At 56.7% G+C, this 24230-nt stretch overlaps 9 protein-coding genes across 9 annotated transcripts; 4 read left to right on the top strand and 5 right to left on the bottom strand.

The window, feature by feature from the left end:
• Positions 1–1411: 1411 nt before the first annotated feature.
• On the bottom strand, positions 1412–2060 carry VDBG_03985 (predicted protein; the record flags this gene model as incomplete). Its single annotated transcript, XM_003005986.1, has 2 exons — positions 1412–1645; positions 1719–2060. 2 exons carry the CDS (start codon positions 2058–2060, stop codon positions 1412–1414), a joined length of 576 nt encoding a protein of 191 aa, XP_003006032.1.
• Positions 2061–4033: 1973 nt separating this feature from the next.
• On the bottom strand, positions 4034–5592 carry VDBG_03984 (glucose N-acetyltransferase; the record flags this gene model as incomplete). Its single annotated transcript, XM_003005985.1, has 3 exons — positions 4034–4132; positions 4375–4970; positions 5055–5592. 3 exons carry the CDS (start codon positions 5590–5592, stop codon positions 4034–4036), a joined length of 1233 nt encoding a protein of 410 aa, XP_003006031.1.
• Positions 5593–6392: 800 nt separating this feature from the next.
• Positions 6393–8186, top strand: VDBG_03983 (conserved hypothetical protein; the record flags this gene model as incomplete). Its single annotated transcript, XM_003005984.1, has 1 exon — positions 6393–8186. The coding sequence occupies one exon, from the start codon at positions 6393–6395 to the stop codon at positions 8184–8186; it is 1794 nt and encodes a 597-aa protein (XP_003006030.1).
• Positions 8187–8713: 527 nt separating this feature from the next.
• On the bottom strand, positions 8714–12039 carry VDBG_03982 (transcription elongation factor SPT5; the record flags this gene model as incomplete). Its single annotated transcript, XM_003005983.1, has 4 exons — positions 8714–8980; positions 9054–9346; positions 9400–11629; positions 11725–12039. 4 exons carry the CDS (start codon positions 12037–12039, stop codon positions 8714–8716), a joined length of 3105 nt encoding a protein of 1034 aa, XP_003006029.1.
• Positions 12040–12627: 588 nt separating this feature from the next.
• Positions 12628–13827, top strand: VDBG_03981 (zeta-crystallin; the record flags this gene model as incomplete). The annotated part of the gene is made up of 4 exons (XM_003005982.1): positions 12628–12660; positions 12711–13466; positions 13520–13688; positions 13790–13827. The coding sequence occupies 4 exons, from the start codon at positions 12628–12630 to the stop codon at positions 13825–13827; spliced, it is 996 nt and encodes a 331-aa protein (XP_003006028.1).
• An 84-nt stretch (positions 13828–13911) lies between these two features.
• VDBG_03980 (WD repeat-containing protein) lies at positions 13912–16072 on the bottom strand (the record flags this gene model as incomplete). The annotated part of the gene is made up of 4 exons (XM_003005981.1): positions 13912–13926; positions 14220–14602; positions 14661–15258; positions 15314–16072. The coding sequence occupies 4 exons, from the start codon at positions 16070–16072 to the stop codon at positions 13912–13914; spliced, it is 1755 nt and encodes a 584-aa protein (XP_003006027.1).
• A 1192-nt stretch (positions 16073–17264) lies between these two features.
• VDBG_03979 (conserved hypothetical protein) lies at positions 17265–19224 on the top strand (the record flags this gene model as incomplete). The annotated part of the gene is made up of 2 exons (XM_003005980.1): positions 17265–18122; positions 18202–19224. 2 exons carry the CDS (start codon positions 17265–17267, stop codon positions 19222–19224), a joined length of 1881 nt encoding a protein of 626 aa, XP_003006026.1.
• VDBG_03978 (conserved hypothetical protein) lies at positions 19225–20499 on the bottom strand (the record flags this gene model as incomplete). The annotated part of the gene is made up of 4 exons (XM_003005979.1): positions 19225–19987; positions 20093–20135; positions 20196–20271; positions 20336–20499. 4 exons carry the CDS (start codon positions 20339–20341, stop codon positions 19843–19845), a joined length of 270 nt encoding a protein of 89 aa, XP_003006025.1.
• Positions 20500–21559: 1060 nt separating this feature from the next.
• Positions 21560–23540, top strand: VDBG_03977 (pyruvate kinase; the record flags this gene model as incomplete). Its single annotated transcript, XM_003005978.1, has 3 exons — positions 21560–21892; positions 21954–22174; positions 22230–23540. 3 exons carry the CDS (start codon positions 21695–21697, stop codon positions 23395–23397), a joined length of 1587 nt encoding a protein of 528 aa, XP_003006024.1.
• Positions 23541–24230: the final 690 nt, after the last annotated feature.

The following is a 24230-nucleotide window of genomic DNA, read 5'->3' as shown; positions in this document are numbered from 1 at the left end:
TGCCCAGAAGATCCCGTCGTACAAATCTCACCCTTGGCATCTCAGTCATCCACGCGTTCTTTACTTTTGCGATGCCAATCAGCGCCATCCCGACCAACCACGCCACATGCGGCCGATCGCGATCGTTTCCCTGCAGCGGATCCACGCTAGCGTTATGGACGGTAGTCAGTGATATCGACCCCTGAACAACGAAACTCAACCGTTCGGGTGTTTCTTGGCTCGGCCAACCGACCCTCCAACTGTCCCTTCCTTCAGCTTCCCTGCATCACCAAATAGCCCACATGCAGGAGTTCCGCATCTCACTGATGTCATACTACCTTCCAAGCAAAAGGGACGTTGCCAGGGGCCAGGGGCCTTGCGAGGAACCTTGCCAAATCGACACTTGTATCGCCATCTAAACGACGCTTCATCACCGTCAGCCCATATATTCCCGCGAGAGATGACTTTTTTTCCGATTCGGACGTTGTTACGTGTGCAGGCTGTCTTGCCGTCTGATTCCGCAGGCGGTCTACTGAAGTTACATGATGGGTGGGGGTGGGGGGTAACAGCTTCAAATCGGATCACCGAGCAACTGTTTGCGTGACAGGCATGGCGTCGCTGTCTTGCGTCCTGCCGGTACCTGGATCTTCCCAACGCCGTTGCCCCATGTCAAGACTTCATCCCTCAACTTCCCCGCTCCCCAAGACTTTTTGTTCTCCCCCCGGAGCCTTTGGGGAGGGAGCAGTACAAGTCGCCAGCCAAAGATATCGGGATGCCGCCCTACGGTAAGCCGCTCCGAGCAGTCTCCGCGCTCCGCAGACTCAAATTGCATGTATAACCAACCCGAATTCAAGGCCGCTGATCATCTTGTGGGCACCCAGAGAAGTATATTGTCCACGTGCCTACGTGGGTCAGTAGCTTTCCTCATGGCCAGTCAACGTCTAATCGCAAGTCAGTGTCTCCGCTGAAAAGGTATCATCGTGCCACTCTAACTGTCGGGCAGCGTTGCAATCGTGCCGTGTCATGGGTCGCCAGACGCAAATGTCTGACGAAGAAGCGGAACTCGGTGGCGGGAGACCGATATTTCAGTCGACCCGCGAATCTGCATTCTACCCTGAATCGCCAAAGCCGAATGCCCCTTACATTTCGGGCAGACTAACATGGTGATATTTTCTGCATGTCGAGAACCACCCCTGCGACCCCACGAGCATCCACCATTCATGATGAATCGAAGTTTTGCAGCTGGGTCGAGAACACACAGACTGTATTCTGGCTAGCTACCATCCAAGCACCCCGACTAGTCGAGCGCACAAGCGACTGATGAGACCCAAGATCGGCCCGCCCCCCTTATTGCAACTTACACCGGGCTCACTCTCGTTCTCAATCCTTTTAACATCTCCACACATGCTACCACCCGGACATTATCATCCGCTCAGCAGCTCTGCCATTTGTACTTCAGCACCTCGGTCACAGGCGCGCCACTTCCACGTTCTCGCCCGAAGGTGACCTTTCCGCTGCCCTGTGCCACGATGCGGAAGTTGACATTGAGGATCCCCACGTATCCATCGCTCCCCACGCACCTCGACGCAAAGTCGAGGCTCTGCGAGACTGCAACGTTGCGCGAGATTGGCCCGACACCGGCCACGATGGTCGACTCCTTGGACGTCTGGAATCTTGTGTTAGCGCCGCCTCTCGGATTTGCCTCATTCAGCTCAAGTGACGCCCACAACCCGGCTTACCGAATCTGAGGCATTCTCCGACCAAAAGGCAACGGTGAGAAACTCGGCCTTGGTCACGGGGCTGACGTACAGCCCGCCGCGGAGCGTCGCGTCCTCAACGAGCAGGGCCTTGCCGGCCTCGCCCTCGTCGATCTGGACGTGTACCTGGCAGGACGTCGTCGTGCCGGCGGCGAGAGTTTCGCTAAAGTCGTGGAACATGAAGACGAAGGCTTCGTCCGCGGATGACCAGGACACCTTTGTGTCTTGCGGACAGCCCTTGCCGCTGTGGACCACGGAACGCACGCGCAGGCTGGCGGCGGTACTAGCCCACAGCGCTGTCAGGAGGGTGGAGGGACGGACCATGGTGGCTGAAGGGCGGCAAGACGAATTTGCTGAGCTGGAAAATGTCGTTTCCGTACGCGCAGGGTATCGTGATGTTTGACTTCTCGCGTTGGCCTGAGGGGGCTGACTGCTTTAGAAAATACGTCAAGCCGATACATCTTTATATGCCTCGGGGCATGGGTGGGGTTTCCGTTACACGTTTCTTTAGAGATGTAATGGCTGGCATGGAACCACGGTTGGGCGTCGCGACTTCTTTATTTCACTGGACGCTGATCGCGGGGTTTGTCGTCGGGTAAAATGCCCTATATCAGCCAGTCAATTTGTCCAGCATCAATGGGACACCTCGGAGCTTGGGCAATGGGGCCTAGACGTCGCCAAGGTCTGTGCTCGTTGTGGAATCACCGACCTGATTTGGGTTCAAAGAAGCCATTCGACTTGAAGTGCTACGTCGGTGGACTCTCATGTCACCATGCGCTTTTCATGCAGATTTCAGCTGTGCCGAAAGTGCTACGCTGGGCGCTGGGGTGGTAATGGACCGAGCCACTCAAGCCTGTAGCCACTTGTGCTTAGGTCCGACCAACACAGAGCGGGCGGCGATCTATTCTATCAACATAGACTACCTACCTAATCAAGACTCAGAGCCATATCTCGCTGATCCCAGGGATTCCCCGTGAAAGGGCCTCGACGCGGCGAAACCTCCAGCCGCCTTGTTTTGGTAATGTGCTCGGTCAAACCGATCCTCGTCCCACGGGGTTCGTCCATATTGCGGGCCTCTGGGCCGGGTAAGATGACGGCAGTGCCTTTGGACGCTCGGCCAACGGCTGAGTAGGAGAGAGGACGCGGGGTAAAACAGAGCTCGTCTACGGCCTGGAGCCTCGCTGCTTTTAGCCTAAGAGGCGACTGAGTAGCACTGAACTCGGGTCTATGGCCCAGCTTATTTAAATGTGGCTTGCTGGTACCGGAATCTGACCACCGAGCTGTCCAGTGATGTGCTGGGGAAGTCAACTATGAGAATTTGACGAGGCCACATAGCCTGGTGGCGCGGAGAGCGTGAATGGCGGCTGATGAGTGAATGGTCGACTGGCTTGTGGCTCATACGGCTAGGAATATAATACGAACATCGACCGCAAGAACTGCGAGATATTCGGGGACCAGCCTGGCCAGGCAACGTCAGGCTGGGTACACGGCAGGCCTGAAGACTCAACATGCCATGGCCCCAAATGAGAGATCGGGGGTATGTCAGCATACACAGAATTTGAGGCTCGACAGACTGACTCTACTGAGAGTGTTGACAGTTTGTTCTAGTCTTTTATCTACACATCTCTCAAGACATGTGATTGTGGTTATAGGGTTCATCTCACAAAGGTGTCCTCCTCTCCCAGTCAATTGTGTCAAAACCTCAGATCGTGGCGTCTCGTTCGATATCTGCCTAGGATTTCCGCGACAAGACCACTCTGGTAACCCACAGATGTCAAAGACCTCCGGGCGAGTTCCTCCGTGTGATATTTGGTAGACGATACCAGCGAGAGCATCTCGACTGAGAAAAAGAGATGTCTGACTGCGTCCCTCATTCGCAACAAATTCAGGCATGCCTTCATGATCGCGCAACGGTCGCCTTCTCTGGTCAATGCGCAGGATGATAGGCACTCTTAGCCGGCGCGACAGTGATTCGCAGTGCGCGCAGGAGTGGATCATAACATCGGACACCTGTTCTTCACCCACATCAAAGGCGGAGATGCAAAGGCGGAGGCGGGTCGTCCAAGTCGCAGATGTTGTTGCGTGAGCACCGGCGACGGCATTCGTTGATAGTTGGGGCCGTTGACGCGTATGTGATGACCGTCCTAGGCCTGGAGCGCAAAGGGCGGCAGAAACCATGCCCACGTAGAGAGTCAAAGCAAAAGCTCGACTACCACTATGGGCTGGAATCTCCAGATTTTACGCAAGTGTAGGCTTGAGAGTTGGGACTTATTTGCAGGTAAACCTCCAAGAGCCAATCACTCAGCGCAAGTGACACCGGCCATTGCGCCACTGAAGACGGCAGAGGGACTGCAAAATGTCCAATGTGTGGAGACGAGCCGTGACGAGTCATGGTGCTAGCCATGGAGTTGTCAAGGGATGAGCGAGCTCCCAGATCTTTGAAAGCCAAAAGTTGGACATGGTGACCCAGTCATGGGGCGGTCTCTGGAAGTGAGCTTCGTCAGATGGAGCAACGGCTTGAAGCGGTGGTTTGCAATCCGCCGCATTGTCTCCAGATGTTCATGCAAGGCCGCAAATGTCCTGCAGCCCGGTCAGCACGCCTCTAGGAAACGTTGATTGGACACAGCATGGGACTCACCTTTCTTCTCTCCCTGAACTCGGCATAGATACGGTTCCAGATCGTTCGAGCCGTGCAATCCTCGCTTCCATCGTCTTTCTTGACACACTTAGGCTGCTTCTCGTTCAGCAGGTTTTCGGGCGTCGGCAGCCATGGCTTGGGGACAGGCCAGTCCGAGAAATGCAGAAACTTGGCCTCGTTGAAGACGGCCACCGGATCCCACACCTCCTCCTTGGAGCCGAGGTACATCTCGTGCGTCGTCGCGCGGAACTCTGACGTTAACAGGTCATACGGACGGTGGGGTATGACAAGGGCCGTGTCCTTGTAAAGGTAGTTGACGATTTCCATGTCGTAGTCATCTGGCCCAGCAGCGTTGACGCGGTCCTGGACGCGGGCGAATTCGGTCGCCGAGGGGGTGGCGAGTAGTAACTGGGAGGAGAGGATGGGTTTCTCGGGGAAGAGCCAGTAGGCGCGGGGCATGGCGACGGGGCAGGGCGGGAGCAGGAAGAGTTCGTCCATATTCTGGACTACGACGGAATCCGAGTCGAGCGAGAGGACGCGATCGTAGTTGGTCTGGTTGAAGGCTAGGAGCTTCGTAAAGGAATCCGCCCATGTCGCTAGAGGATCGGGGATGACACGTTGGCAAATTGCTCACTTGCTGTACAAAGGGAAAGAACCTAGAGAGAAAAAATGGCACATACAATCTTTCCCGGTTCTATGCTGAACCTCAATCGGCACCAGCTTGACGCCGTACTGTTCACGTGCCTTGATGAGAAGACGGCCGTCGAGCGTAGCGCTCTCGGATGCCGTGGGCTCCAGCATGCGCCCGGGGTACATCATGACGCGATCTGCTTTGCTCTGTAGCCTGGCGAGGCTCTCAAACAGCATAACGGAGTTGCAGAGGTACTCGCTGTTCGTCACATATTGGGTGTATGCGAAGCGCGACCAGTCATGGTCGTGGCCGGGGGCTTTTGATGACGAGGACTCCGGAACGCTTGGTTGTCCCGCCTCTTGTGCTGGCGCCGAACCGGCGAAGTGATCATGGCCCTGCAGACCGAATAAAACGAAGGTGGTCAAGATGATCAGGCAGGCAACCCAGCGAAAGCGTTTCGAGGCAAGAAGCGCGGCCAGACGGGGACTGCTTCCTAGACCACCATCAGGTGAGTTGGCGCCATGTTCCGCGGTAGAAAGTCGCGCGTATGTAGGCGACGTCAGAGAACGGAAGAACTGCGCTGCCATGGCTACGAACTGGGGAACGCTTGAAGACTTCAGTGTTCAGTTCAGACTGTCTGGTGAAATTGACGACGGGGAGAATGCTTGAGTTTATGAACGGGCGACACGGCGTCGCACGTCGGCAGACGCGTGTTGGTCACGGCAACTCCCGAGGGACGAACTGGCCTTCTCGTCTACCTTGGATGAAATGACCCTTGTGTTAGGCGAAAAGGCTCATTTTCGACTCGACACCACAACCCCGGTCATTTGGCGGCCATCGGGGAGAAGGCTGTTGGCGCCCTGTCTGTTGCCGTTAACCCCTGTCCGACGAGCCTCATTGAGTTTGCGGTATCCACTGGGAGCAAACGCATGGCCACTCACAATGGTCTTTTGGTAGTACAAGTAACTCAATAGACGCTCAAGACGAGTTCAGGGCCGGAAGTGTTTCCCGTACAAAGATCAGCTGTCATGCAAGCCTGTTACATACTGGGTTGGATTTTGCCTGCGCCGTGTGCGCTGTGTGCAGGGTGCAGAATATCATGTGGCACGACGTCTGGCTCCTGACCAACCAGTTCCTCTGGCCATGGCTCAAGGGTTCGGAATCCCTTCGAAGCCCGTTCGATATATTGCCTAGCCTTGCCATGTGCATGGAAATCATAGGGAAAGGCGCTCGTAGCTGAGCTGGCCAAGTTTTACTGTGATTCTTATGGTCCTTACGTCCCCTTCTCCCTTTCCGAAGCATTCTATTCAACATCTGGAAACTGATTTTATGTTTTGTCCGCTCAACACCAGCAGGCGGCTTGCAAAGCTGTTTTCGATAGCCCGCGATGGCAGTATTCAAAGTCAGATATTTTAGCTATATTAGCGCCGTGTTCAACTTCTTTCTCTTCTCTGACATCTCTCAAGTCAACGCACAAGCCCCCATTCAAGCACAATGGTCATCCAGGGGCTATGGCGCTGATGGCCCATGGCCTGCCGTCGAGGTCACCGTGGGCTCCGATTCCAAGCTCGCACTCTTCCCGGGACGGCCGTTCCAGACATTTGTCATTTCTACCGACTACTGCCGGCTTAACATCTCGGAGGGCTGCTATGCCTCCATGGCCGGCACATACAACAGGGCTCAGTCCGAGATGGAGAGAACTGGCTCCGACATGGGTATCCGGTTCTCGCCACCTCACAAGGAGTCGATGCTCGGCATGTCCGTCCGCGGCGGCGACTTCGTCTCTTGGGTTGATTCCGCGGATATTGGACACGCCAGAGTCGCAGATTCAAGCCTTGTGCTCATCGAGTCGCAGATGATGGCCTACCCTGGGGGCCAATGGTACCCTATGTCGGCTGGTTGCCTCGGCGTCGGCGGTCCCAGTGCCATCAATCAATCCTTTACCACCAGCACATACCCTATCAACGCCACCCTCATTCCTGGCAGGCTCTGGGAGAGAGGCGATGTTCCCTCCAACTCTTTCGGCCTTCACATTGGCTCCATGCAGCCTCCGCTCGGTGGCTCTCTGTGGTTCGGCGGTTATGACCAGAATCGTGTCATAGGCGATGTCCTCGTTACGGCTACCAGCTTCCACGAAGCCCCGATCACCCTCAGGGACATCAGCCTAGAGGTTGTACAGGGCGCGTCACCCTTCACTTTCGACACCAAACAAGACAACCTCCTGACGGCCAACAACGACACCATGGGCAGCGCCCTTCCCGTCTATGTCGACGGCTGCTCCCCGTATCTCACGCTCCCGAAGTCTACCTGCGATAATATTGCCTCGCACCTCCCCGTCATCTACGACTCTGACCTTGGCTTATACCTCTGGAACACCAGTGATCCCTACTGGCCCCTCGTAGTATCCTCTGCCTCTGTCCTCGCCTTCACCTTTCTCGCCAGCTCGAACACTGAGACCCTTGTCGTCCGCGTTCCTTTCTCACACTTAAATCTCACGCTCACTGCCCCTCTCGTCAACGGCGATCCCAAGCCGTACTTTCCCTGCTTCACCGGCGGCGACGGCCTCTACACCCTCGGCCGGGCCTTCCTGCAGGATGCCTTTCTGGGCGCCAACTGGAACCAAGACAAGTGGTTTGTGGCCCAGGCGCCCGGGCCAAAGGTGCAGGCCTCGCCCGACGTGGTGGCCATTCAGGAGAGCGACGAAGTCATTGAGAGTGGCTCCAACGACTGGGCGGCGTCGTGGGATGGGTTCTGGAAGGTGCTCACCCCAGACGAAGTTGACGTTGGCCCTGCAAGCACCGGGCTCAATACCGAGACGGCGTCGCCACCAGGTGACGATACAGCCGGGGATGGCGGTGGGCTGTCTACTGGCGCCATGGCAGGCATCGGCGCCGCGGCCGGGGCGGTCGTTCTGGCGTTCCTGGCGGCAGGCTTCTTGCTCTGGCGGAAGCGTAAGGCCCGGGCTGGTTCTTCAAAACGTCGGCAGCCAGTCGACGCCAATCTGAACGGCTGCCATGAGGATGGGGTTGTAAAGGGACCAGGAGGGTACCGGTACGGTAATCCGGCCGAGTTGCGGGACACGTCGCCGCCGTCAGTTGTGAGAGAACTGGACGGTAATGCACAATGGCTGCAGCATGAGGGCGATGACAATAATGGACCAAGAACTCACGAGCTGGCATGATTTGACTACAGGTACATAATAGTTATCACGCACATTTAATAGTATGTATACGACGTTTAATGAATTTTGGATTGCTGACCACGACAAGGCACAGGGGCCTCATTGCTTGCCTGAAAACCAGGTGACACTGTCGAGTCTCAAGTGACCCGAAGTAGAAAACAATTCCTCGGAGAATCGAAGCTGCAACTTCGACAAAAGTAGATACTTCGTTCGATATCGCATGTATGGACGGCAGACCCTTGAGGTGCTCTTTGAATATTGTGGTCGGATGCAAAGTGACGCGATTGCTCTACAACTGTTTTGTGTTACTGTACAATATGATACCAAGCGCAGCAAACTCCTCAAGGCCTGACCCAGGCCGAGCCATTTTTTGTTTGCCAATCATGTGACAATCTCTCATGCGAGCCCTGTGCTCTGCCACCGTGCTTCTTGCTCGCGATGCGCAAGCCATGCTGTCCCTCCAAGCCATCCCTCCAATACCACCATTATGCTTTCGAAACCCGAACTGACACGTGGTGAGTGGAGCCCTAATCGTCATCCGTGTAGCGAGGACCGCTCGCAGCAGGTGTCTCGGGCGCGCCGTATGCTGCTGGTGTGGGCGCGCTGTAGTAGCCGCGCCGGACGAGAAGCCGCTGGCAGCGGGTGTGGCGCAGCGGCGCTGGGGTTGGGGCCAGCATCCGCGCCGCCCCAACCGCCGGCCCAGCGCCGGGTGTTGGCGCGTTGACGGCTCCGGGTGTGGGGGCTGAGTAGGCGCCTGGTGTAGGGGCATTGGAGCGCTCCGGGTGTGGGTGCCGCTGAGCCAGCACCGGGCGTTGGGAAGCATCGTAGCGGCGGAAGCTGAGTAGCCGCCTCATGGATTCACCTCACTAGCAGCGGCGTTGCGCTGAAGCTCTCCATAGCCGCGTCTGATCGAGCCCAGGTATCAGCGCCGTAAGCTGGCGTTCTTGATCCAAGGCCGAACGCATCGCCACCAGGGGCAGGCGTACGGGCACCAGATTGCCACGCCGGTGTTCGATTCCCGCTGCCGTAGGCGGTACGGCTGCCGTCACCTCCATAAGCTGTGCGTGAGCCATCCGCCCATGCAGGCGTGCGGGAACCAAGATCACCCGATCCGCTCGACTTCCAAGCGGGGGTTCTACCACCGTGGTTCGCTGCGGGTGCTGTGCCTTTGTCAGTGACGGGTTTAATATCAGTAATGATAAGTGAAACTTACTCCTAGAGCCCCACGCCGGAGTACGCTCTGCGCCGGCCATGGGTGTGCGACCTCCCTGCCAGCCCGAGTCGCCGCCGCCGCGACCACCTCCGCTGCCAAAGCCGCCGCCCCTTCCACGGCCTCCACGGCCACCAATATCGATGACGGCTCCCGTGTTCTTGTCCTTGTAGCTGAGATGGTCTTTGGGCACACTGACGGTTTTGCTCTTGGTATGCAGCTCAACCCGTGCATGTGTTTCCGTGGTATCCTTGACAATACCCAGCAGACCTTTGTAGCCGCCCTTCTTGATAATGACAGTCTGGCCAAGCGCGCGATCACGACCAAAGGACTTGGGGGGCGCCATCTTGCCATCTGAGCCAGCAGGAAGCCTCTTCATGGCAGGGTTCATCTGGTCCAGATTGGGGCCGCTGGGGACCACGCGCCCACCCTTGGCTGCGATAGTGGTGACGTTGCCTGCCCTGGTCACAAACACACCAGCATTCTCCTTGTTGTCATGGCTGTGCAAATAGATGTAAGATCGGTAGATGTGGATGATCTTGCCCTGTCTCTGCTGGCCACCCCATTCACGGACAACGTCATCAAGGCGGATTTCTGATCCGTTTCTGTCGGCCGCAACAGCAATCTTTCTCTGAGGGAGTTTGTTGGTGATCTGCGACGGCACGACTTGACGGGCGTCGCCATTTTGGTCGAGGACAGCGACCGATTCGCGATCGACTTTAACGATGCATCCGACAGTCGTGGGATCCAGTTGAACAAGATCAAGCAGCGAGTACTGGCCGAGGGATCCCTGGCCGCCCATGTCGCTGGCCTCGCGTACATCCTTGCTGAAGACGGTGACTTCCATGTTTGTCTGATCGGTGACAAAGGTGACACGATCGTCTTGAATCTTGACAACCATACCAACTTCATCCCGGAATCTGCTGCCACCGATGACCTTTACATGGTCACCCTCCTTGAAACGCTTGCGCAAGCCTTTGGTGGGCACTTCGATGACTTGACCCGCCAAGACGCCCTCGATAACCTCCAAGGTGACGATGTCACCAGAAACGGTGGTAGCTCGACCGACGACGCCCTTCTGCTCGCCTTCGTACACCTCAATAACATCGCCGGGCAGATATGTGACGTTGGTGTTGCTGTCCTTCAGGCTTGCAGCAAGCGCCTTCAGATCAAGGTTTTCCGTGCCGTCCTCGGCACCTGAGGCGAAACGAGTGACCTCCTCTAGAGTAGGGTTGACATCGGTAACAACCAGCTGCTGAATCTTGTATTCCTTCACCTGGAAGCCATTCTCGAAATCATCTCCCATGTAGGTCCAGATTTTGGTTTGAGGGTTGCCTTGGATGAACCGAGGGTGTCGCTTGCGAGCCTCGGCCTCGTTGAAGAGGCGCTGCGGAGGCCGAGGGCCGGGCATGCCGACCGGACGCTTGCGTTTGCCATCAGCCGTAATCTGGGTGGCGGAGTCGTCCCGTACACCATAGTCCAGTCTGGGGATGAAACGAACGCGAGCTTCAAGGCCACTCTCGGTAACATCAACAACTTGACCCAGGTCGCCAGCGTGTTTCTGTGGCCTCTTGAGCCGAACCCACGCTCCTGGCTCTAGGGTCGCGGTCTTGGTGACGCGCAGAAGATCGGGACGGTCTTTGATCTCAACCAGAATCAGCTTGCTTCGGGGGTAGACGTTGAGCATGCCATCGAGTGCGGCCATGATATCGCCAGAACGCGCTGCCTCAACGTAGATATAGCCCTTCATGACCGAGTTGGTACCGCCACGCTCAAAGGCAGAGATGATGGCCATCTCCTCTTTTGTGCCCATGCGCTCTTGGATCCTCTTCTGAATAGAGAAGACGACCTCTCGCTCCTTTCCTTCCTTGCATCGCACGGCCCAAATAGTGGGATCGTCAACACTAGGCATCAGCAGACGCTTGGGAACCACGGTCGAGTCACCGAAGCCCTTGGCTGCGCGACGATTGCCGTAACGTTGGCGGAGGATCTCGGCTTGCTTCTCGGCGTCCATGCTGGACTCCAGCTCTCGCTGACGGTCAAGCTCGCGGTGCCTGCGATCGTCATTGAGTCTTCCGGTATCGACAACGTCGTCAGGATGTTCGTTGTCGATAAAGTCTCCTATCTCTTCGCCGTCTTTTTCGTCATCCTCGCCGTCTTCCTCGTCGTCGACTTCGGCTTCGATATCGAAGAAAGCGGCGCGCCTGTCTCGGTGGCGCTTGCGACGATGGCCCTGTGAGATACACGTTAGCATCATGCGCCGTATGAACAACATGGGGGCTCCGGAGGGCATGCACGACCAGAGGTCAGGCTACAGAGGGTGCGTACCTGCTGAACATCATCCTCGTCATCCTCGTCATCTTCGTCGTCCTCATCGTCATCGCCGGCCCTGCCCCGTGGCTGATCGTCTTCATCATCCTCGTCCTCTTCAGCTTCGTCGTCATTCACGGCGCGACTTCCTGACCTGGCGGCAACCGGCGATGCCTCCTCTTCATCGTCGTGGGCAGGACTGTGATCCCTTGCGTCGCTCCTCTGGTGATCAGCATCGCCGTTGGCATTCTCGTCATCAGAGACATCGGCAGGGGCCGGGTTGAAAGCTTCGTCATCGTCGGAGTCATCGAACTGATTATAGTTGGAAGCCATCTTGGTTGGAAGGTGAGGCGATTGCCTCTGGCCAAAAGTACTGGGCTGCTTTCGATCAAGGTTCTGGCTGGACGGAAGGCGCGAGGGTTGGAAGAATTCAAGTCGACTGCGCGCGCGTCCGCTCTTTGTCTCGGGGTGGACGCGGTATTTGTACGTTGGCAGTTGGAGTCTGCGCCCAAAGATATCGGGGGGACGGAGAGTTGGGAGAGGATAAAGGCAGTCCAGTCGAGGTTCGCGACGTGACTTTTTGGTTGGTCGAAGCTGGTAGGAGAAAGGAACCCAGCTGGCCTTGAGTGCACGGACCGCCGGTCGAAGGTGTTCACCAAGGTACACCGAGTTGCTCACCGTACACCGGACCCCACCTCCTCATTCACTATCCCAACTACCGAGGGTAGAGACCAATAACCGCCGGTTCGTTTGCTGAGGAGCTGTTGTTTCTGTGAATGATGAGATCGGCGATATAATGTTATCCAACATACTTCGGCTACTCAGTCTTTCGTGTTTTCTCAATTCATTCAATTGGGCTCCTATCGACGACCTATGACTGGTTCATCTTGGGACTGTGTACGAAGTATCACTTTGCTTACAATGAAGGCAATTGTCATAGACGAGTTTGTCACAGTATGAAGTTGATCAGGAGAATTACACAGAAAAGAGGCTGACCACTCCAGAAACTTGAACAGATCCATACCACTGAGGTCCCAACGCCAACGCCAGCGCAAGATGGTTTCCTCATCGAGGTCGAAGCGGCAGGAGTGAACTTCGTGGACATCCTCTACGCCCAAGGAAAGCATCAGAACAACCGCTCACTCGTTCGTCCTCCTTTTACTCTCGGCCTGGAGCTCGCCGGGACCATCCTCTCGGCGCCCTCGCGCTCCACCTTCAAGCCTGGCGACAAGGTCTTCGCCGGCCACACGGGAGCATACAGCGAGGTCATCGCCCTCCCCTCGACTGCTGTCGTGCGCCGGATCCCTTCTTCGTGGGACGTCTCCGGCGCGGCCGGGATAGCTGCCACCCTTCCCGTTGCCTACGGAGCCTTCGTGAGGGCTGGTTTACAGCCTGGGCAGACTGTTCTCGTTCATGCTGCGGCAGGTGGTCTGGGTATCATGGCCGTCCAAGTTGCCAAGGCCATGGGCTGTCGCGTCATCGGAACGGCGGGTTCTGCGGAGAAATGCGCCGTAGCGAGGAAATACGGTGCTGAGGCCTGCATCAACTACTCCGATGAAAAGGAATGGTGGAAGCGAGTGCTCGACCTGACTGGGGGCGATGGTGTCGACGTTGTTTTTGACCCCGTCGGCCTGCTCAATTTGTCCTTGAAATGCACGGCTCATTTCGGGAAGCTTCTCATAGTTGGATTTGCTGGCGGCGAGATTGAGAACGTCCCTGCGAATCGCCTGCTGTTGAAGCAGGCGTCTCTGATCGGATACGTAAGAACCCCCTCCTCTGGTCGCCCACGAGAGTGGAGTGCTGACACTGAAAGCGTTTCGGCGAAACTTTGCGGCGATCACCGGAGGAGGACGAGGTGCTATGGAGCGGTCTGCAATCCTTGATCGACTCGGGCGCCGTCGTCCCTGTCGTGTATGATACCCGTTATAGCGGACTCGACAGCGTCCCGCAGGCTGGCTCTCCAAGACATGATGGACAGGAAGGTGTGGGGGAAAGCCGTCATCACAGTGAAAGAAGTAAGCCGAGGCCGGCACGGAGCAAGACTGTAACGAATACACATTTGAATAGCTGAACTCCGTCACAGCTGAGCCTCAGTCATGTGCCAGCGCCTGCTGCATATGACGTCTCCCGCCAATCTAACTCGTCGTACTCACCCAACCTTGTATACTCATGACCGATCACTGTCCTCATTGTCATCTCATCATCCTAGCGAGAAACTGGCTTTTGAAGACATCAGTCCATGGATACTGAGCGCCTGCAAAAGCGAGAATCCCCAACAGACATACCAAATACACGTGGAGGCAATGCTGGACCCAAACGCCGGGCTTCGCCATGCAAGTTCCACACGCAGTGAGCCAAGGCCTTGCGAGCGTGGACACCACAGTTCCATCTCGTAGGAGTGTCGCTGCGCGTGGTTGTTGTCATGAATATCATGGCATCTTGACACCCCAAACCCCCCTTCCGGCAGTGACGCCCAGCCAGTCACCATATTCGCCATTCGCCATGTGGGGCACCCAGCCTAGGTTTCCAATCTCGTGGTCACATTGCCAGCTTGCCGATGGGTTGCGGTAGCTGTCGGGCTGGCCAGCTCCGTTCATGGCTCCAGTCGAGTTAAGAAGGTCCCAGATCAGGACCTGGCAGTCATCCGCTCCCGAGGCCAGCGTGCCTCTTCTCAAGGGCGACCACTCTACACAGTTGACAGAGCCACCGTGACCGCGGAGCTCTAGCAAAGCCTGACCGGGCTGTCGGACGTCCAAAATGCGGATGATGTTTGAGTCTTGCGCAAAGGTCGCGAGAAGATGAGTATCATGGGGCGACGTAGCAAGCCTCATCAAGGGCGGAGGGTTCGTCATGGTCTGCTGGGCCAGAGTAGGACTGATTCTTCCACCATTGGCGTCTCGGAACAGTGTTAGCAATCTTGTCAACGAACAGGTGTGAAGCCAGAAACAACATACCTCGGTCGTCCTTGGACGTGGGCTCGTAAATGATGGTACTATGCTCGAGGCTGCGAAGATCAAACATGCGTACGCTGCCGTCTTGACCGCAGCTAACAAACACGTCAACACTATTGGCGCAGAAGCGTACGTCGTAGACCTCCTTGTCGTGCGCAATCAACTGGGTCTTGGCCGTCAACGATGGAATATCCCAGATGGTGCAGGTCGTATCAATGCTGGAGGTGATGATCAAGCTCGGGGAGACGGTATTCCAGTCCAGAGATGTCAGGGGCGCAGTGTGGTCGGGGGTTTTTGAGTTGGAGAGGAGAGCGAGCGGTGTTAATTTGGTGGCGGTCGTTTCCCGCTTGTTGTTGATCGAGTTGCTCTGCTGCGTGGGCGCCGACTCGGAGGGCAGCGACCAGAGCCGGAGGTGATCCCCTGACGTGGCAAGCAGGTCGGTAGACTGCTTCTGCGACGAAGGAGGCTCCCAGAGTAGTCGCGTGACGGGGTACGAATGTGTGGCCTCGGCGATCTTGGAGAACTCTAGGCTGTGCTTTGCGCCGCCCGATTGCTGACCATCGGATGGACTGGGCACCACTTGGGTGTCAAGGATTTGGATCTGCCGAGTATGATGAGCTAGGGGTGAGCTTGCGTGTCTAGAGAAAGGGACGTACAAAGTTGTGGCCGTCCTCGAGGTAGCTGCCAACTGCCAGCTTGCCTGCGCTGTTCCCTTGAGGTGTCCACTTGCACCAATCAAAAGCATAGAGTGCCCATGGCGCAAGGTAGTTGCTGGCACCAGGCTGCGCGTTCGCCAGGTCGTAGCCAGAAGTGCCCGGAACGCCATCTGACATGCTCGAATCCGCACGGGGCCGGATGTCAGCCAGACCCAGGGGGGTGTTCGAAACGACCCTCTGGGACCCTGGTGCGTTGTATCTTCCATCGGAGGGAGACATGTACTGCGACGGCGTCGTGCCACCAGGCGTTGTCGGTGTGTAGGGCGAAAAGCTAGACGAGCCGTCGAAGCCCGCGGCAGGGGAAGAGCGAGAGTAGCTGTGCGACAAGCTGAGGGTCGGTGGTTTCGACGGTGCTGCGTACTCGGACTGCTGGGACTGCTGGCTGGGGCTCTGTAGCGTGGGGAGATTGGGCGCAGTGTTGGCGCTCATGGGCGAAGGTCGCGAGCCGCTTCCCATGCCGCCGGGTTGCAAGACGTTAGGCACAGACGATGAGCTGTGGTAGGAAGCAGTGCTGGGCGAGGCCTGGTCCAGCTTGATCTGGGGCCCCGAGGCGGAGGAGGGGTATTCGCGCGGCGAGGTGGGACCGGACTGAGCCATGCCTGCGGGGGGCATGTGCAATTCGTCGTGTTGCGAGCCGTACGTGCCAGTCCTTCGTGGAGGGCCGGGAGGATACTGCTGCTGTTGCTGCTGCTGATCCATGGCCGCGTCGCGAGCAGGGAGACGAGGGGCGAGGGCGAGTGCACACACACACACACACACACACACACACTTCCTAGTATGGTCGCCGTATGATGATGGTTTAGGCCGACGATAAAGGATCAGGGAGACTCGGTGGGTGATGGAGAACGGGCGTCGCTGGTGTCAGCGTCAGCGTCAGCGTGAACGTCAATGTCGGCGCGAGACTTCTTTCGTCCGTACCTAAGGAGAGGGAGAGGTTGGCGATCAAATGTTGTGATTCTGAGGGGTTGGGTGGGTGGCTGCGACAGCAGGACCTGGCGGCTGGTGCTGCGGTGGATTCTGACCAGGCTCAGGTTCAGGTTCAGGCTCAGGCTCTGGGCTCCGGGGTCGGGTTTTGCATTGGGATCAACTAACTCGCTGAGAAGGGGGAGCATTCAAGGCACTGGCCAGCTGTCACTAACCTGATTAGGTAAGATCACACCTCCAGAGAGTCTGTCGATGCTCTGAGCTTCAGGGGCCAACAGTGGGGACATTGGCACACATGGCCCCTGGAAAGAAAGCTTCGGGGGCCAGCTCTCATCCCTTGGATCAAAGTCATAATGCGCGCGAGTTCGTGACAAATACGACACGATCACAAGTAGGACCAACTGCACAAAGGAGGGATCATGTATTTTGCTGCCAAACGTACACGTGGTCAGGTCTCTACGCCATTGTTGACCATTACCGAAAAAAAGACGAAGGGACCTCAGTATGAGAAGACCGCTAAGGTGCACCAGCTCCTCGCCAGAGCTGAGCTTCCTGGCACGCGAGCTTATGTAAACAGAGCGCGCCCGTGGCCCAGGGAGCAACCAGCCGCCAATCCTGTGACGTCGCGAGCTTGGAAGCAAGCTCACACGCTCACTCTCACATGCTCCTCCCCCGTGAACAAACCACATCCTCCAACACGGGTCATTTTGGCCCTCCGTGATGCGAGCCAGGCAGCCAGCACCTCTGGAGACGAAAAAGACGGCTATCTACCTTCCGCTTCTAACCCTTCGTCTGTCGATTTGACCCTTCTTGTCCAGCGTCGGTCCAAACAGCCAACAATTGTTGTCGGCTCAGCATGGGTTGTCTACAGCTCTCCTGGCTTTAGAACAGATATCCACGAAATACCCAAGCCACCTTGATCTCTGCGAATCTTGCTGTAGAACCCCAAATCGCTGCTTCCTTCGCCATGGCACCTTCAAAATCCTCGTTTCTAGACCGGCTATCGTCGCCTCGTGGCAGCGCACCCTTGTTGCCATTCCATGAGAAACGACGTAGATCTGATGATTACGATCTGGACAACCTATCGCCAAGACAAGACGACTCGATCCTTTCTGAGGATCCCTACGCTGCAAAGGGAGGACTATTCTTGCGGTCACCTTCTCCTGCGGACCCCGACCCATGGAACGAGAGGGCCAGTTCGACCGGCTCATCGTCTAAGCTCAAGCCCCATCATGCTTTCGATGGGCCACCACCTCCCATAGCAGCGTCGATCGTCATCCCGCAACGTTTGGCGCCCGCATCGCGCTCACGAGAACGGAGGCCCGGGAAGAGTGCTATGAAGAGTTCCGGCTCCAGCCGCCTAGGCCTTGGCAGTGTTGTCTTCGATGCCACGTCTCAAAGGCAGGCGGCCAACCCAGCAGACTCCACGTGGCGCGCCCTGCAGCGACGAGAACAGGCCATCGGGAAAGAGCTGCAGGACCTCCTCGATATGCAAGCCATGGGTCTCGTGGCTGGGAGCGAGACCGCAACCTCGTCGAACGCCAGCGATGCGGACGCCTTCAGCGACACGGGCAGCAGCACGCCGACTGCAACGTTTTACTCGACCGTCACCTCGCGGTCGCGCATGACGGCGTCCCTCGACCACCCAACGCGCGCGACGCCGCGAGGGGACGTCATTCCCATCCGTCAGCCCAAGGCGTCGAAGCCCCAGGGTCTGCGTGCTGCCCGGAACGGCCTGCGAAGATCCATGACGGCGCTAGCCAATCTCAAGGCTGAAGAGGATGCTCATGTCGAGGCGGCTTTGTCCGATCGCAAGAAAGCGCTGGTGTATCTGCAGAGATTGACGAAGAAGCAAGAGGGCATCTCGCGGGAGCTTCACTCGCTCGCTGATTTTTTTTTAAGAGCCGTTGGCCAAGGAGCTGCGTACCCTAGGCGACCAGCATCAAGCGCTTGACCAGGAGATACGCGAGATGGAAGAGACATTAGTGGGTATGCGGAATCGCCGTCGCTGGCTGGGACGAAAGATGGACGACGTCAAGAACAGACGTGAGGCTGGCTTAAGCGGCTACCGAGGCGCGATGAAAGAGGTAGAGGGCGAAGTTTCTTCATTGATGCGCCGCCCCCCTATCGAGCCCCTTGATCTCGAGGTACTGATGACCGATGCGAGCGAGAGAGGGGACGAAGGCATGACGGGCCTTCCCAGTGGCGAAGAGTTTCTCCAGCTCATTCCGGAAAGACGCACACCAGCACTAGCCATGGAGTGGTGGCAGGGGGAGATTAACATGTTGGAGGCCCGCAAGAACCAGATTGACAAGGACCGCGAGGCCCTCGAATCCGGGCTGGGCTTGTGGAATGACTGCGCGACCCTTGTTGCTGGCTTTGAGGCGAACTTACGAAAGGCTATGAAGGGCGAACCGACGGGTAAGGGTAAAGAGAAGGCTGCCTCGCCAGAGGAGGCCCTTCGACAACATGTTGCCGGGATGGCAGGGGTCATTGAACAACTCCAGGAGTATGTGGGCATTGCGGTGGCCAACAATTGGAATTTGCTCATATGCGCCGTCGGTGCCGAGCTGGAGGCCTTTGAAGAAGCCGAGAGGATGCTCCGGAATACTCTCGAGTCATCAGACGAGCCTACCCCAGCACCGGACAAGTTGCTCGTTGAGGACAACACGGAAAAGCAAGGACCAGCGCATGGAGAAGCAGGAAGAAACGATAGATCGAATCACGAGGCCGATGAGAGTGACAACGACGTCCCGTTGGACTTGTTGGTCACGGGACGTGAGGAGCAAAACCATCAGGAGGGGAAGCGCACGAGTGGGAAGGATCATCACCATGAAGAAGATGAAAGTGACAGTGGTGTTCCGCCTCCTGAATTTTTGGCAGAGCACGACCCTGAGGACGGAGATTTTCATACTACAAGCAGATGAGCGTAGAAGTTCGAGGTGTCTAGGTTTGCCCGATTCAAGATGGCTGCTGTGCTTAGGAATAATTCCAGAGCAGTATCGACATCATTGTTGCCACAACCCAGGTCTAATTGTCTTAACACGTGCACCTGGAAAGCGAATGGTAGGCTTCAGTATCAAAGGTACTGCCTATGGGTAACCTCGGCTATGTGCCGTGGGTTTCGCCGTCTCGCCTATAACAAACCCGAGAGAGTGGAGCACGGGAAGGGGAAATCGTGAGGCATTAGGGTCCGGGATGGGGTTCCGATGTGTCGGGCCTGGAACAGCCCGGGATGCATTTTGCTTATATTCTCGCTCTTGCAGAAGTATTTGCCTTGATATTGCCCTGTTTTCTAAACGATGCACAACTCCATTCATAACGCCAACACCAGAAGGGACCGAAGCAGAGAGCTACGAGCATTGCCGGCCTCGGACAATATGGCCAGCTTCAACAGACTCGCGCCAGATATCGGAGGGGGGATCTGAAGGGCCAACAAATCCAGAGATGAACGATCAACTATCCCAAGAACCCGTGTCATTTCCTCCAAGGGTTGAAGCCGGCTGGCTCGCCGTTGTGTGACCGAGCGAAAAGCTACCATGCCATTACCGAGACCTCTCGAACCAGCCGCTGGACCCAGCAATAGCGACCGACTGATCCATGACCCATTCACCGACGCCGAGGTACTTGTCGATCCATTTTGAAACGTCCTTGTTTTCGCCAGCAGCTCTGTCGGTCTTGAAACTAGGCCTAGGAGTTCCCAAAGGGGCATGCGTCAGCCAACCAGCCGGGTTTCCAGCGATCATGTCGACCGCTCCTTGCAAAAATCGGACTTGATGGCATTCGGATACTCACGTCAAGCCAGTGGAGCGCTTCATGCCGGCGAGGACCGTGGAAACTGCGAGACGGAACGGTCAGCAACTGGTTCGACACAACCGCGGCAAGTAGAGCGACGCACTGAGCACGGCATCGACGGCGTAGTGTGTCAGACGCCCGAGCTTTGACCATAGTCCCAGTGTCAGCAGGTTGAGGAGCTATTGCGCAGGTTTAGATGCTGCTGGCAGGCGAGCACCGAGCTCGTTGGTGGGCGGTACATACAACCATTGTGTAAGTCTGTCGTGCCTCGTTTGGTTGGTGGTGGTGGTGGTGGTGTCCTGATAGTTCGGAGCGCAGGCCTCGACGATGTCTCTGGCGTCTTCAGCTGTGAAGGTTACTCTCTCTGTTTTCGTGATGCTAACAAATGGCAGGTATTGGTATCAGGCGACGAGATGGTGGTGATGCAGATGCAGGGACCGATCAACAGCGCACGAGACGCCACGACAACCAATGGGTCCACCAGCTCCCTCCAGGCTTCTCGACGGCCCGCCTGCCAAGATCAGAGGACCCCGCCGAAGCAGCGGTCAGGTCACGTGTTGCTCGCCGATAAGCCATGGCCCGAGCTCCTTCGCAGCGGAGCCTGGCGATCCTATCACAAGAGAGTGATTCGCCAGGCGATCCATCAGTTAGGGCCTTTGGCGCTTGCCGTTGTCGGGGAAGGCGGCGGGACGCTGCCTGTGCCTGAGACGGCCCTTTTGGTTTGTTGAGGGGACCTGATGCTGACAGACCGACATGTCTGTTTGGTCGGTTGGCCAGGCTCAAGCTCATTGAGGTGAGGCTTTAACAGCGAACGGAGCTCCGGGGGCAGGCAGGCCAGAAGCAACGAGAGCACTCACGAAATCCCTCATCCGAGCCCCGGCCATCTCCCAAGATCTGAAGCTGGAGCCTGACACCACTATCGAAGCATCGGAAAGGAAAGTCTATTGAGAGTCTGAGTCCAAGGACGGGGATCTCAGAATACCTACGGCGTTTCTGCATCCTGGAAGTGATCATCACTATTTTTTATTTTTCGCACAGGTATCAGACCAGTCCCACCGCTCAAATCGCCGCACTGTCTGAGGTAACAGGCGCTGGGATGGCTGCACTCAGTCAGGTCGCCCGCCAGGGTTCTTTTCAGTGGAGCTGACACTGAGTGGGGGCAGCTTCGCGTCTCAGTGGGGTACCAAAATAGCTGTAAGGACAGTGCGCGGGCTGCTCAGGCGCGGGGCTCGGCCGTGGTCGCAGTAGCAGCAACAAGGCAAAACACCAATTGAGGAGGGGCAACTGCACCACCGACGCAGCTTCCCTCTCCATTGGGTGCTTTTTTTTCTGGCTGGTCTGCTTCCATATCGCCCAAAAAGCCTCCCTGGCTTGTCTTTCTCCGACCCCTTCATCTCTCCTACAAAATCCCATCTTACCTTATTTCCCTCATCTCTCTAACCATCTTCTCGTTCGACTGGTATTTAACTCGTCCACGAGCTTCGCATCTGGAACCCCTTTGGTCTTTTTACCCCTCCTCTCCTCATCGAACGGCCGTGCCGCTCTGGAAAAGAAACAGACACCCCCTCCACCGCCCACCTCAACAGCAGCACCACACTCACAATGGCTGCCACCGCAAAGGACCATCTCGATGTCGGCGGCAAGATTGCCTGGTTGGCCAACCTCGACACGGCGTTCACCCCCGAGAAGAACTACCGTCGCTCTTCCATCATCTGCACCATTGGCCCCAAGACCAACTCTGTTGAGGCCATCAACAAGCTCCGCAAGGCTGGTCTCAACGTTGTCCGCATGAACTTCTCTGTAGGTGCCGGGATGCACTGCCCTCAAGAAACGAGCGGTTCAGCTAACAACTCCATCTTAGCACGGCAGCTACGAGTACCACCAGTCCGTCATTGACAATGCCCGCGCCGCCGAGAAGGCCCAGCTCGGGCCGTCAGGTCGCCATCGCCCTTCGACACCAAGGGCCCCGAGATCCGTACCGGTAACACCAAGAACGACGAGGATATCCCCCTTGCCGCCGGTACCATCCTCAACATCACCACAGATGAGCAGTACGCCACTGCGTTGCGACACCAAGAACATGTACGTCCTTATCCTCGCCTCCGCTGCCAGAACAGCTTCTGACCCTCACTCCCAGGTATGTTGACTACAAGAACATCACCAAAGTCATCGAGCCTGGCCGTATCATCTATGTTGATGACGGTGTCCTTGCCTTCGACGTTCTCTCCATCAAGGACGACAAGACTGTCGAGGTCAAGGCCCGCAACAACGGCTTCATCTCTTCCAAGAAGGGCGTCAACCTGCCCAACACTGATGTCGATCTCCCCGCTCTGTCCGAGAAGGACAAGAACGACCTGAAGTTCGGCGTCAAGAACAACGTCGACATGGTCTTTGCCTCCTTCATCCGCCGCGGCCAGGACATCAAGGACATTCGCGACATTCTTGGCGAGGAGGGCAAGCACATTCAGATCATTGCCAAGATCGAGAACCGCCAGGGTCTCAACAACTTCCCCGAGATTCTCGCCGAGACCGACGGTGTCATGGTTGCCCGTGGCGATCTCGGCATTGAGATTCCCGCCGCTGAGGTCTTCGCTGCCCAGAAGAAGCTGATTGCCATGTGCAACCAGGCCGGCAAGCCCGTCATCTGCGCCACCCAGATGCTCGAGTCTATGATCAAGAACCCCCGCCCCACTCGTGCTGAAATCAGCGACGTCGGCAACGCCGTGACCGATGGCGCCGACTGTGTTATGCTGTCTGGCGAGACCGCCAAGGGTGCCTACCCCAACGAGGCTGTCAGCGAGATGCACGAGGCCTGTCTCAAGGCGGAGAACACGATTCCCTACGTTTCGCACTTTGAAGAGATTTGCACTCTGGTTCGTCGTCCCGTCAGCGTTGTCGAGTCCTGCGCCATGGCCGCCGTCCGCGCCTCTCTCGACCTCAACGCCGGTGCCATCATCGTCCTCTCCACCTCGGGTGACTCTGCGCGCCTCATCTCCAAGTACCGTCCCGTGTGCCCCATTCTCATGGTCACCAGGAACGCCTCTTCCTCCCGCTACAGCCACTTGTACCGTGGTGTCTACCCCTTCCTGTTCCCCGAGTCCAAGCCCGACTTCAACAAGGTCAACTGGCAGGAGGATGTCGACCGCCGTATCAAGTGGGGCATCAACCACGCCATCGACCTCAACGTCCTCGGCAAGAACGAGACCGTCGTTGTCGTTCAGGGCTGGAAGGGTGGTCAGGGCAACACCAACACCCTGCGCATTGTCAAGGCTGACCCCGAGCACCTTGGCCTCGGCGAGTTGTAAGTGGCGAGAGAAATGCTGGTCATGGCTGGGGGTAATAGGAGTGAATAATGAAGCTTTGAGGATATCCCTTCATCGGTAGACTTCGGAGATTGCCGCCCTGCTTTTCAGGCTCACCTTCAATAACGAATTACTGTTTATTCTTGTTACATTATGCATCTGATGAGAACTCTGCTTTTGCTGATGTTGTGGTGCTGAATACCTCGCTCTCATGCATGATCCACTTGGCATGATGCTACCTGACGCGCGCGGTCACCCCTTGTGAGACATCGATATATTACTAGGCGGCATGTTATCGTTACGCCGCGATCAAATGTGTACAAATCAATGAAGTATAGGGCAGCCAAGCTTAGTCCATATCTGCGGCCATGCCCAGCGCATGACTGGGGTCATTGCACTCTTACTTGAATGCGTCAGCGACAAGGATCGGTCAAAATTGTCTGTCAAAGGAGACAGATAGCATGCGTTTCGCGGACTGATTGATTGCCCATGTCGATTAACCTCAAGTATCAATCACTCAATCGATCTGTAGCTGACGGCCAGCGATATTTGGTCAAGCATAGGAAGAGGGGACTTCCACAGCTTGAACAACACCAATTCTGCCTTACATGATTTGTGTAAGCCTCTGGCTTGGATCTCGCCAGTGGCCAGAGTTGACTCGCAGTGTGACCAGCCGTCTGCGTGGGATGGTGGAATATATGAGAATTACCCTTGGCGCGTGGGCGTCCAGCTGATAAATACTCGAGCAGACTCGAACGAGCAAGACCCTACACGAGCGTTGAGTCATGCTCTCGATACGAGAGAGCTGATCTGTAGACACTTGGCATTATCGACTG

The sequence above is a fragment of the Verticillium alfalfae genome, genomic scaffold (assembly GCF_000150825.1).
Source record: "Verticillium alfalfae VaMs.102 supercont1.4 genomic scaffold, whole genome shotgun sequence".
NCBI classification, from domain to species: domain Eukaryota; kingdom Fungi; phylum Ascomycota; class Sordariomycetes; order Glomerellales; family Plectosphaerellaceae; genus Verticillium; species Verticillium alfalfae.
The sequence above is the reverse complement of the archived record's forward strand: the minus strand, read 5'-3'. Positions and strand labels throughout refer to the sequence as shown.